At 27.3% G+C, this 13,559-nt stretch overlaps 2 protein-coding genes across 2 annotated transcripts; one reads left to right on the top strand and one right to left on the bottom strand.

Annotated features, from left to right (window-relative positions):
* The first annotated feature begins 1,191 nt into the window (after positions 1-1,191).
* Positions 1,192-2,588, top strand: LOC140044077 (DNA oxidative demethylase ALKBH2-like). Its single transcript, XM_072088559.1, has 3 exons — positions 1,192-1,557; positions 1,824-1,966; positions 2,291-2,588. The coding sequence occupies exons 1-3, from the start codon at positions 1,192-1,194 to the stop codon at positions 2,586-2,588; spliced, it is 807 nt and encodes a 268-aa protein (XP_071944660.1).
* Positions 2,589-11,109: 8,521 nt separating this feature from the next.
* LOC140044073 (DNA oxidative demethylase ALKBH2-like) lies at positions 11,110-12,506 on the bottom strand. Its single transcript, XM_072088556.1, has 3 exons — positions 12,141-12,506; positions 11,732-11,874; positions 11,110-11,407 (listed from the first exon to the last, which is right to left on the bottom strand). The coding sequence occupies exons 1-3, from the start codon at positions 12,504-12,506 to the stop codon at positions 11,110-11,112; spliced, it is 807 nt and encodes a 268-aa protein (XP_071944657.1).
* Positions 12,507-13,559: the final 1,053 nt, after the last annotated feature.

The following is a 13,559-nucleotide window of genomic DNA, read 5'->3' as shown; positions in this document are numbered from 1 at the left end:
TGAATCAATTTTAGAAATAATAGACGTCTCAATTTTTCAAAAATGTTAAATTTGACAATTTTTACGAACATTAGTAGAAAGAAAGGTACTTCAGCCCAAAGTTAACCTTGAGGTATTTCCTGATTACGTAATATCCGACAGGTGTTTCTAATGTGAGGATACTGTTGTTGTTCCAGGCAGTGATATAGATGATCGTTACACGGATAGTCAGTCGCGGTTATAACAATGGTTAACAATGGGGATAGTATAAGACAATAGAGTATATCATTTCACTAGAATTGTTATATAGATTTAATATTTATTAATTTTATTTCCTGATTACGTAATATCCGCCAGGTGTTTCTAATGTGAGGATACTGTTGTTGTTCCAGGCAGTGATATAGATGATCGTTACACGGATAGTCAGTCGTGGTTATAACAATGGTTAACAATGGGGATAGTATAAGACAATAGAGTATATCATTTCACTAGAATTGTTATATAGATTTGTTATATATTAATATACATTATAATATAAAATTAATAAATATTAAATAAAAAATGATATGGTAATTTAGTTGCTTGTGATGAGAACAAAATGGTTTACAATGGTTGAAGTCAATAGGTGTTATGTTTCGGATTATAATACAATGGTTAACATAGGGTAAGGAAGTGAGACAATATAGTTTTTGTAAGATTTGAATTAGTCAGAGTCAATAAAGATGCACCTGGTTAATTAAAACTAGTTAATTGAGGTTTTTGCTTGATGTATGCCGACATAATCCAAAGACATAAGTTATTTGATCCGGATATTATAACAATGACTAAAACAAAAAGATAAGAATGAATGAAGTTAAATAATAAGTATGTCTTGATTGAACTATACCGACAGGTAATTAACCATCTTCCGGATTTGTTAACAAAGGGTATAAATCGAAAGCAGTGACACGGGGTGTTTGACATACTAAAGTTTAATGTGTGACGTCATGATGTTAGTTTCACTATTTTTCATGATTTTTGTTTTCCAATGTTTAGTTTTATTTTCATTTAAATTGGCTACGTTTACGAAAAGATTTCTTTGTTTCTTTTTAAAATAAAACAAAAAGTGGGTAAAGAGGGACGCTACTGACATCATGCATAAATTATTTTATATACAATATTCTGTGTATAAGGTTGTAGTCAAAATAGACATTTCAGTAGATCTCTACCAGAATGAATGCCTATAAACCAACAGTTGGTTTCACTCATTCCAAAGGAAAATCCACAGAATGCAACGTACCTTCTGAAAAGGTAAAGGATGACTACACAAAGGAACCAACAGAGGCACGTAAAAGTAATGAAATAGATTTCACTCGGAAGCTAATCAAATCAGATCAGCAGCAGATGATTTCCCCATATTTTAAGTTTCCAGTGCACAAAATATCGAGAGAAAATTTAGATTGTGATTACATTCAACTTCTTGATAAAAGCTCAGCTGATACTTTGTATAAACAATGTGAGGAAGAGATTGATTATTTTACAGGTGATCTTGCAAAGGTGAAAGTGTTTGGTAGATGGTTTAATATACCTAGAAAACAGGTTAGTTTCTCTTTATTTTTCTTCATGGTTTCATGACGTTAATGTAGGCTACATACTATTACGTTTAAAAAGATGCATTTTTACATTTTAATTACAGGCCTACCGCACTGTTTTCGTTTTATGCAACAGAATAACAGTTAACCAGGCCTACCGCACTGTTTTCGTTTTATGCAACAGAATATTAACAGTTAACCAGAATCCAACTGATCATATAATTGTATATACATAAGAGAAACATTTTTAATAGTATGTTTCAACTCTGACAGGTTTCTTGTGGTGATATGGGTTTAACATACAAATATTCAGGCAATATAGTGCCAGCCTTGCCATGGCCACCGTTCCTGAAAGATCTTCGAGATTATTTGAAAGAAGTCACAGGGTTCTACTTCAATTTTGTTTTGGTTAACAGGTACATATTTATTATATATATGTTTATATTTGTTATAATTAAATAATGCAAAGCTTTCTTATGGCTACATTGTTTTAACATTGATAATGATTTATTCTCAATTTTACTCTCAAGATTGTATAATTGAACAATATCAGTAAATCAGTCTTTTCGTCAACTATTAGAATCTCTCACTTTTTAACCGCACAAAACTATGTTTAATTATGTTGTACGGTTTATTGTTTTTATGCTAAAAAGTTAAGTGCAAAATGGATATTTATGTAAATATTTTCTAGCTTTAAATTACAGTACAATTTTTTATTTTAATTTATGTTTCTTTATTAGATATGCAGACGGTAATGATTCTATTGGTGAACATAAAGACGATGAGAAAGATATCAACAAATTTAGTTCAATCGCGTCCATTTCATTAGGTCAAACACGAATGTTTAGATTTCGCCATGGGGCTACACGCGGAAAGAGACACAAAAGAAGTATTGAACCAGTAAATGTTGATCTTAAACATGGTAGCTTACTAATGATGAATTATCCAACTAACGAGTATTGGTACCATTCACTGCCTAAAAAACCATCCATCAAACTACCAAGAATAAATCTTACATTTAGAGATATTAAAAGATGAGAAAGGTAAGGATTACTTTAGAACGCAAATCTTATTAACAACAATTCATGAACAATTGTTCTAAAATGTAATAGTTATTACATGTATCTGTGTGGTTTCCTATACATTATTATTGGCGGCTGTCAAAACTATTTTTAACAATTCGTTTCTTGTTAACTGTAGTTGTAGACTGTAGTTGTATCTTCCTTTTTTTTTTTATTGAATTTAAATATTTTATTATTGTGTTTGACTTAATTTTATGTTTTTAACAACGAAAATGAAACTTTTTTTCTTTGCGGTTATTTAAGTATTTGAATTAGTATTTTATTTTTATTTGTGTGATTGAGGAAAATGGAAGCATAGATTTATCAAATTTAAATACAATTTCTTTATTTCAAAATGAATTTCATTTTCTACGTGTTTTCAATTTTAAATCTTTTAAGAAAGACACAATACGTACTGCTAAATAAAAACGCACACAAAAGAAAACAAATTTGAGAGGCACGATATGTAACGACGCTTTCATTACAACATTTTTGATGTAGCGATTTCTTCAAGTGGTATTGTCATGAACGTATTGAAAAGAAATTAGTTTTATTGTCAATGATTTGTCAAGTGTTTTATTTTAATTTCAATTACTGTTGTTTTGTATTTAGTTTTACCCGTTCATGTTGGAATGATCAATATTTGCTCAAACTCCATTTTATCGTTATGTTTGTAGTATTTTAGAGATTTCCGATCATCGTAATAATGATATAACTAGAATTCGTAACCGTGTGTTAGATTCCATGCATATTATGACATATGCCTTCTCTCGTTATTCACCCGATGTATTTTGATCAAAAAATTGTACCTGAGCATGAAAGGTTAGTTGTTATGGTACAAGGAATCGGCCCGGAAAATAATTTTTTTTCTTTTCTGTTAAATAATTATTATATGTTTGTGAAGTGTATTGCAATAGATTTGTTTAATGAAATAAAATAATTATGTTTTGACTTAATATATGTCAGTGTAAATTTGTAAGAATACGGTAGTTTTCCTATTTTAATTCATCATAAATTTATTTCTTGACTTTATTTTTTTTCTCTTTTCTGTTAAAGGTTTATTATTATTTTGTTTTGTAAAGTGTATTACAATATAATGTGTATGAAATACATTTTGTTTTTAACATCAACAACAAAAATGAAATTTGATCTTTGCGTGTTGTTTAACTCGTGTATGAAGTTTATGAATTTGTTAAATGTAATTGCAAACATACATAATAAATGATTGTGATTAAAAATATTCTGTTTACTTTATTTTTATTTTAAACAGTAGTATTTTTAACAGTAGTTATATTTTATATATAATAAGTAATATTAGAAAAATAAACATACAAAATGTATAAAGTATAGACTTATTAAATTTAATTACAATTTCTTTATTTCAAAATGAATTTCATTTTCTACGTGTTTTCAATTTTAAATCTTTTAAGAAAGACACAATACGTACTGCTAAAAAAACGCACACAAAAGAAAACAAATTTGAGACGCACGATATGTAACGACACTTTCAATAAGAAGGCATATTATAAATGTATTTTTTACCAAATTTATAAAGTAAATGGTTATTATTGAGAAATATACATTTTAGATAAATGATAACACATCTAAAATTAATTAGAGAGATCAATACATTATGGTGTTCATAATAATTTGTTTTGATGACTAGAGGAAACATCTGAAGACATTCAACGAAAAACAAGCGTTAACACCATACCAGTCACTAAGAATGCTACTACTCTGAAAAAAAAAACCATCTCCCTTCCTACACAGAAACAAATTCTGTACGAAAATAAAAAATTAAAAAATTAAAATAATTAGTAAACGAAATACACGCATTATAAATAAAATGAATAATTTAAGAATATTTGTTAAACTATCCACGAACAAAAAAACGAAACATACTAACCGATTCATCGTCATTACGAAGTTCAAATAACGAAAACTTTTCCTTGAAAAATCCACAGGAGACACATTTTACATTTTCTAACTACAATTCAGTGTCACATTGTGTCGCAACACATGTACATACAACGAGACCTGTCACAAGTCTGCCGACATTTATTTTTCTATCGCTCATCATTTGTTCTAATACATAATACAACGCTTCCGAAGAAATATCTTTACACAATTCTAACACATTAAAATTGTTTTCCAACTCTTTACAAGCACAAATAGTACTCTGGAGGATGGGTGAATCCAAAACAACTAACCCCGTCAATTTATATTCAATGTATGCTAAAACTAATTCCTCTAAATCAACCATAACGCTCGACAGAACAAATGATAATGGATGTAATTACCAAGAAAGTTACAACTTAAAACCTTTATTTTTGTTTTTAAAAAGAAGTTGTAACATAGAAACTAATTTTGTCAGGAAATGTGTTTTTATTATTTATGTGATTTATTTGTGTTTAGAAGGTTACAACATTAACATTTAATTTGGTCAAAAAATGTGAATATACGGAGCCGATTGTAATTTTTAATCCTTAGTATAGTGAGAGATTTTATAAACAAAAAAGAGCGAACGCAAATTAATGATTGCAGATTAGACATATAGAAATGGATTGAAATTGGAAATCTACATGATCAAAGAAAAGAAAGCCATTGTTCCGACAGAAGCTAATGACATTTACAAAGGAGGACACAGTTTGAATAGAGTAATTACCGTATAACATAATTAAATTTTGTCAAGATAGTTGTCAAAAATAAATAAAATATATTATACTGAATTTACTTTGTACATTTATTTAATTTAGACCGTAATTAGGTTTGTTGGTCATTTATAATTGTGAAAAAAAAAAAATACATACTAATAAAACAGCTATATAAAAAGTTTTTTTTTTTTAAATAATGATTCAGTGTTATAATTTTATTTACCTGTCATTATGTTAATAAACCATATTCTAAATTTAATTTATATCATGTTAGATATATTTTCAAGGACCTTTGTTACATAAAAATAAATTTGTAAAGAAATTTGTTACATAAGATAAATTTTGTTAAGAAGTTTGTTTCATAAACATATTTGTGTAGATAAATTTGTTACATAAAAATAATTTTGTAAAGAAATTCGTTACATAAATTTATTTTTTACAAGAAGTTTGTAACAGAAAATTATTTTGCAAAGAATTAGTTGCATCAATTGATTTTATCAAACGTATGTAACATAAAAAATTATGTTGTTGAAAAAAAAAAAAACATTTTGTAATTCAGTCCATTTGCTCAGTAGTTTGTTTAAGTTGTTAAGTCTTGTTTGTGTAATATTCTTGTAAATAAAAGAATTCATTTTTAACCTTTGTAATTATTTTGTAAATATCATTTATGCATTTTTTTTTTTGGTAAATAATTGAATTTATTTATACTTTTTGTATGGAAATAATTATACTAATTTTAAATATCATTATTTGTTTATAAATTTAATTGTGATTTTAGATTTCTTCTTTATTTAGTATGTCGATTAATTTCAGATTCAGAAACATGTTACACAAGAAACAAAAATCGTCATGAAATTCGTTACATAAAAAATAATTTATCAAGAATCTTTTTTAACATAAATTTAATTTTATCATTAAATTTGTTATAAAATTTATTTTGTCATTAAATTTGTTACATAAAAAAATAATTGTTTCATGATTCTTGTTACAATTTTTCCTTTTGTTCAACTACTTACATGAAAATTCAAGTTAAGAACGCAATGACAATAGTTGGGCGTTTAGTGTGATTAGCGGACCGCTTTCCTCCGGTAAATCGGTATTTGTTAACAATCTTTTAGAGAATAATTACTTTGACAAGTCGTTTGATGATATGATATAGTGTTATGGCAAATATCAAACTTAGTTTACGGAACTAATTACTGCAACATATGACATAAGTTTTACGAAGGGTATACTTATACATTGGATGTTTTCGATGTTAGTAAAAAACACAATAGTGAATAACTAGTTGTTTATTTACACATTCACTGCTATAATTACAGTTAGAAGGTCATAAAGGGTAAATCGGTATTCTTTAAAGAATTAGGCCTATAAATATTTAAATTGTCGAGTTACTTGACGTTAGAGAAGTAAATGTTGTTTGTGTTTACATGTGTGTCATAGTAGATAACGAATTATAAAACCATTACATTGTCGAGTTTCTTGACGTTAGAGAAGTAAATGCTGTTTGTGTTTACATGCATGTAATAGTAGAGTTTGTAATTACGGTTTTTTTTTTTTACACAACTATCGACAACATATAATACATTTATATTGAAAAAAAAAAAACCGTAATTACAAACTCTACTATTACATGCATGTAAACACAAACAGCATTTACTTCTCTAACGTCAAGAAACTCGACAATGTAATGGTTTTATAATTCGTTATCTACTATGACACACATGTAAACACAAACAACATTTACTTCTCTAACGTCAAGTAACTCGACAATTTAAATATTTATAGGCCTAATTCTTTAAAGAATACCGATTTACCCTTTATGACCTTCTAATTGTAATTATAGCAGTGAATGTGTAAATAAACAACTAGTTATTCACTATTGTGTTTTTTACTAACATCGAAAACATCCAATGTATAAGTATACCCTTCGTAAAACTTATGTCATATGTTGCAGTAATTAGTTCCGTAAACTAAGTTTGATATTTGCCATAACACTATATCATATCATCAAACGACTTGTCAAAGTAATTATTCTCTAAAAGATTGTTAACAAATACCGATTTACCGGAGGAAAGCGGTCCGCTAATCACACTAAACGCCCAACTATTGTCATTGCGTTCTTAACTTGAATTTTCATGTAAGTAGTTGAACAAAAGGAAAAATTGTAACAAGAATCATGAAACAATTATTTTTTTATGTAACAAATTTAATGACAAAATAAATTTTATAACAAATTTAATGATAAAATTAAATTTATGTTAAAAAAGATTCTTGATAAATTATTTTTTATGTAACGAATTTCATGACGATTTTTGTTTCTTGTGTAACATGTTTCTGAATCTGAAATTAATCGACATACTAAATAAAGAAGAAATCTAAAATCACAATTAAATTTATAAACAAATAATGATATTTAAAATTAGTATAATTATTTCCATACAAAAAGTATAAATAAATTCAATTATTTACCAAAAAAAAAAATGCATAAATGATATTTACAAAATAATTACAAAGGTTAAAAATGAATTCTTTTATTTACAAGAATATTACACAAACAAGACTTAACAACTTAAACAAACTACTGAGCAAATGGACTGAATTACAAAATGTTTTTTTTTTTTTCAACAACATAATTTTTTATGTTACATACGTTTGATAAAATCAATTGATGCAACTAATTCTTTGCAAAATAATTTTCTGTTACAAACTTCTTGTAAAAAATAAATTTATGTAACGAATTTCTTTACAAAATTATTTTTATGTAACAAATTTATCTACACAAATATGTTTATGAAACAAACTTCTTAACAAAATTTATCTTATGTAACAAATTTCTTTACAAATTTATTTTTATGTAACAAAGGTCCTTGAAAATATATCTAACATGATATAAATTAAATTTAGAATATGGTTTATTAACATAATGACAGGTAAATAAAATTATAACACTGAATCATTATTTAAAAAAAAAAACTTTTTATATAGCTGTTTTATTAGTATGTATTTTTTTTTTTCACAATTATAAATGAACAACAAACCTAATTACGGTCTAAATTAAATAAATGTACAAAGTAAATTCAGTATAATATATTTTATTTATTTTTGACAACTATCTTGACAAAATTTAATTATGTTATACGGTAATTACTCTATTCAAACTGTGTCCTCCTTTGTAAATGTCATTAGCTTCTGTCGGAACAATGGCTTTCTTTTCTTTGATCATGTAGATTTCCAATTTCAATCCATTTCTATATGTCTAATCTGCAATCATTAATTTGCGTTCGCTCTTTTTTGTTTATAAAATCTCTCACTATACTAAGGATTAAAAATTACAATCGGCTCCGTATATTCACATTTTTTGACCAAATTAAATGTTAATGTTGTAACCTTCTAAACACAAATAAATCACATAAATAATAAAAACACATTTCCTGACAAAATTAGTTTCTATGTTACAACTTCTTTTTAAAAACAAAAATAAAGGTTTTAAGTTGTAACTTTCTTGGTAATTACATCCATTATCATTTGTTTTGTCGAGCGTTATGGTTGATTTAGAGGAATTAGTTTTAGCATACATTGAATATAAATTGACGGGGTTAGTTGTTTTGGATTCACCCATCCTCCAGAGTACTATTCGTGCTTGTAAAGAGTTGGAAAACAATTTTAATGTGTTAGAATTGTGTAAAGATATTTCTTCAGAAGCGTTGTATTATGTATTAGAACAAATGATGAGCGATAGAAAAATAAATGTCGGCAGACTTGTGACAGGTCTCGTTGTATGTACATGTGTTGCGACACAATGTGACACTGAATTGTAGTTAGAAAATGTAAAATGTGTCTCCTGTGGATTTTTCAAGGAAAAGTTTTCGTTATTTGAACTTCGTAATGACGATGAATCGGTTAGTATGTTTCGTTTTTTTGTTCGTGGATAGTTTAACAAATATTCTTAAATTATTCATTTTATTTATAATGCGTGTATTTTGTTTACTAATTATTTTAATTTTTTAATTTTTTATTTTCGTACAGAATTTGTTTCTGTGTAGGAAGGGAGATGGTTTTTTTTTTCAGAGTAGTAGCATTCTTAGTGACTGGTATGGTGTTAACGCTTGTTTTTCGTTGAATGTCTTCAGATGTTTCCTCTAGTCATCAAAACAAATTATTATGAACACCATAATGTATTGATCTCTCTAATTAATTTTAGATGTGTTATCATTTATCTAAAATGTATATTTCTCAATAATAACCATTTACTTTATAAATTTGGTAAAAAATACATTTATAATATGCCTTCTTATTGAAAGTGTCGTTACATATCGTGCGTCTCAAATTTGTTTTCTTTTGTGTGCGTTTTTTTAGCAGTACGTATTGTGTCTTTCTTAAAAGATTTAAAATTGAAAACACGTAGAAAATGAAATTCATTTTGAAATAAAGAAATTGTAATTAAATTTAATAAGTCTATACTTTATACATTTTGTATGTTTATTTTTCTAATATTACTTATTATATATAAAATATAACTACTGTTAAAAATACTACTGTTTAAAATAAAAATAAAGTAAACAGAATATTTTTAATCACAATCATTTATTATGTATGTTTGCAATTACATTTAACAAATTCATAAACTTCATACACGAGTTAAACAACACGCAAAGATCAAATTTCATTTTTGTTGTTGATGTTAAAAACAAAATGTATTTCATACACATTATATTGTAATACACTTTACAAAACAAAATAATAATAAACCTTTAACAGAAAAGAGAAAAAAAATAAAGTCAAGAAATAAATTTATGATGAATTAAAATAGGAAAACTACCGTATTCTTACAAATTTACACTGACATATATTAAGTCAAAACATAATTATTTTATTTCATTAAACAAATCTATTGCAATACACTTCACAAACATATAATAATTATTTAACAGAAAAAAAAACAAATTATTTTCCGGGCCGATTCCTTGTACCATAACAACTAACCTTTCATGCTCAGGTACAATTTTTTGATCAAAATACATCGGGTGAATAACGAGAGAAGGCATATGTCATAATACGCATGGAATCTAACACACGGTTACGAATTCTAGTTATATCATTATTACGATGATCGGAAATCTCTAAAATACTACAAACATAACGATAAAATGGAGTTTGAGCAAATATTGATCATTCCAACATGAACGGGTAAAACTAAATACAATACAACAGTAATTGAAATTAAAATAAAACACTTGACAAATCATTGACAATAAAACTAATTTCTTTTCAATACGTTCATGACAATACCACTTGAAGAAATCGCTACATCAAAAATGTTGTAATGAAAGCGTCGTTACATATCGTGCCTCTCAAATTTGTTTTCTTTTGTGTGCGTTTTTATTTAGCAGTACGTATTGTGTCTTTCTTAAAAGATTTAAAATTGAAAACACGTAGAAAATGAAATTCATTTTGAAATAAAGAAATTGTATTTAAATTTGATAAATCTATGCTTCCATTTTCCTCACTCACACAAATGAAAATAAAATACTAATTCAAATACTTAAATAACCGCAAAGAAAAAAAGTTTCATTTTCGTTGTTAAAAACATAAAATTAAGTCAAACACAATAATAAAATATTTAAATTCAATAAAAAAAAAAAGGAAGATACAACTACAGTCTACAACTACAGTCTACAACTACAGTTAACAAGAAACGAATTGTTAAAAATAGTTTTGACAGCCGCCAATAATAATGTATAGGAAACCACACAGATACATGTAATAACTATTACATTTTAGAACAATTGTTCATGAATTGTTGTTAATAAGATTTGCGTTCTAAAGTAATCCTTACCTTTCTCATCTTTTAATATCTCTAAATGTAAGATTTATTCTTGGTAGTTTGATGGATGGTTTTTTAGGCAGTGAATGGTACCAATACTCGTTAGTTGGATAATTCATCATTAGTAAGCTACCATGTTTAAGATCAACATTTACTGGTTCAATACTTCTTTTGTGTCTCTTTCCGCGTGTAGCCCCATGGCGAAATCTAAACATTCGTGTTTGACCTAATGAAATGGACGCGATTGAACTAAATTTGTTGATATCTTTCTCATCGTCTTTATGTTCACCAATAGAATCATTACCGTCTGCATATCTAATAAAGAAACATAAATTAAAATAAAAAATTGTACTGTAATTTAAAGCTAGAAAATATTTACATAAATATCCATTTTGCACTTAACTTTTTAGCATAAAAACAATAAACCGTACAACATAATTAAACATAGTTTTGTGCGGTTAAAAAGTGAGAGATTCTAATAGTTGACGAAAAGACTGATTTACTGATATTGTTCAATTATACAATCTTGAGAGTAAAATTGAGAATAAATCATTATCAATGTTAAAACAATGTAGCCATAAGAAAGCTTTGCATTATTTAATTATAACAAATATAAACATATATATAATAAATATGTACCTGTTAACCAAAACAAAATTGAAGTAGAACCCTGTGACTTCTTTCAAATAATCTCGAAGATCTTTCAGGAACGGTGGCCATGGCAAGGCTGGCACTATATTGCCTGAATATTTGTATGTTAAACCCATATCACCATAAGAAACCTGTCAGAGTTGAAACATACTATTAAAAATGTTTCTCTTATGTATATACAATTATATGATCAGTTGGATTCTGGTTAACTGTTAATATTCTGTTGCATAAAACGAAAACAGTGCGGTAGGCCTGGTTAACTGTTATTCTGTTGCATAAAACGAAAACAGTGCGGTAGGCCTGTAATTAAAATGTAAAAATGCATCTTTTTAAACGTAATAGTATGTAGCCTACATTAACGTCATGAAACCATGAAGAAAAATAAAGAGAAACTAACCTGTTTTCTAGGTATATTAAACCATCTACCAAACACTTTCACCTTTGCAAGATCACCTGTAAAATAATCAATCTCTTCCTCACATTGTTTATACAAAGTATCAGCTGAGCTTTTATCAAGAAGTTGAATGTAATCACAATCTAAATTTTCTCTCGATATTTTGTGCACTGGAAACTTAAAATATGGGGAAATCATCTGCTGCTGATCTGATTTGATTAGCTTCCGAGTGAAATCTATTTCATTACTTTTACGTGCCTCTGTTGGTTCCTTTGTGTAGTCATCCTTTACTTTTTCAGAAGGTACGTTGCATTCTGTGGATTTTCCTTTGGAATGAGTGAAACCAACTGTTGGTTTATAGGCATTCATTCTGGTAGAGATCTACTGAAATGTCTATTTTGACTACAACCTTATACACAGAATATTGTATATAAAATAATTTATGCATGATGTCAGTAGCGTCCTTCTTTACCCACTTTTTGTTTTATTTTAAAAGGAAACAAAGAAATCTTTTCGTAAACGTAGCCAATTTAAATGAAAATAAAACTAAACATTGGAAAACAAAAATCATGAAAAATAGTGAAACTAACATCATGACGTCACACATTAAACTTTAGTATGTCAAACACCCCGTGTCACTGCTTTCGATTTATACCCTTTGTTAACAAATCCGGAAGATGGTTAATTACCTGTCGGTATAGTTCAATCAAGACATACTTATTATTTAACTTCATTCATTCTTATCTTTTTGTTTTAGTCATTGTTATAATATCCGGATCAAATAACTTATGTCTTTGGATTATGTCGGCATACATCAAGCAAAAACCTCAATTAACTAGTTTTAATTAACCAGGTGCATCTTTATTGACTCTGACTAATTCAAATCTTACAAAAACTATATTGTCTCACTTCCTTACCCTATGTTAACCATTGTATTATAATCCGAAACATAATACCTATTGACTTCAACCATTGTAAACCATTTTGTTCTCATCACAAGCAACTAAATTACCATATCATTTTTTATTTAATATTTATTAATTTTATATTATAATGTATATTAATATATAACAAATCTATATAACAATTCTAGTGAAATGATATACTCTATTGTCTTATACTATCCCCATTGTTAACCATTGTTATAACCACGACTGACTATCCGTGTAACGATCATCTATATCACTGCCTGGAACAACAACAGTATCCTCACATTAGAAACACCTGGCGGATATTACGTAATCAGGAAATAAAATAAATAAATATTAAATCTATATAACAATTCTAGTGAAATGATATACTCTATTGTCTTATACTATCCCCATTGTTAACCATTGTTATAACCGCGACTGACTATCCGTGTAACGATCATCTATATCACTGCCTGGAACAACAACAGTATCCTCACATTAGAAACACCTG

Source organism: Antedon mediterranea, chromosome 1, assembly GCF_964355755.1.
Source record: "Antedon mediterranea chromosome 1, ecAntMedi1.1, whole genome shotgun sequence".
NCBI classification, from domain to species: domain Eukaryota; kingdom Metazoa; phylum Echinodermata; class Crinoidea; order Comatulida; family Antedonidae; genus Antedon; species Antedon mediterranea.
The sequence above is the reverse complement of the archived record's forward strand: the minus strand, read 5'-3'. Positions and strand labels throughout refer to the sequence as shown.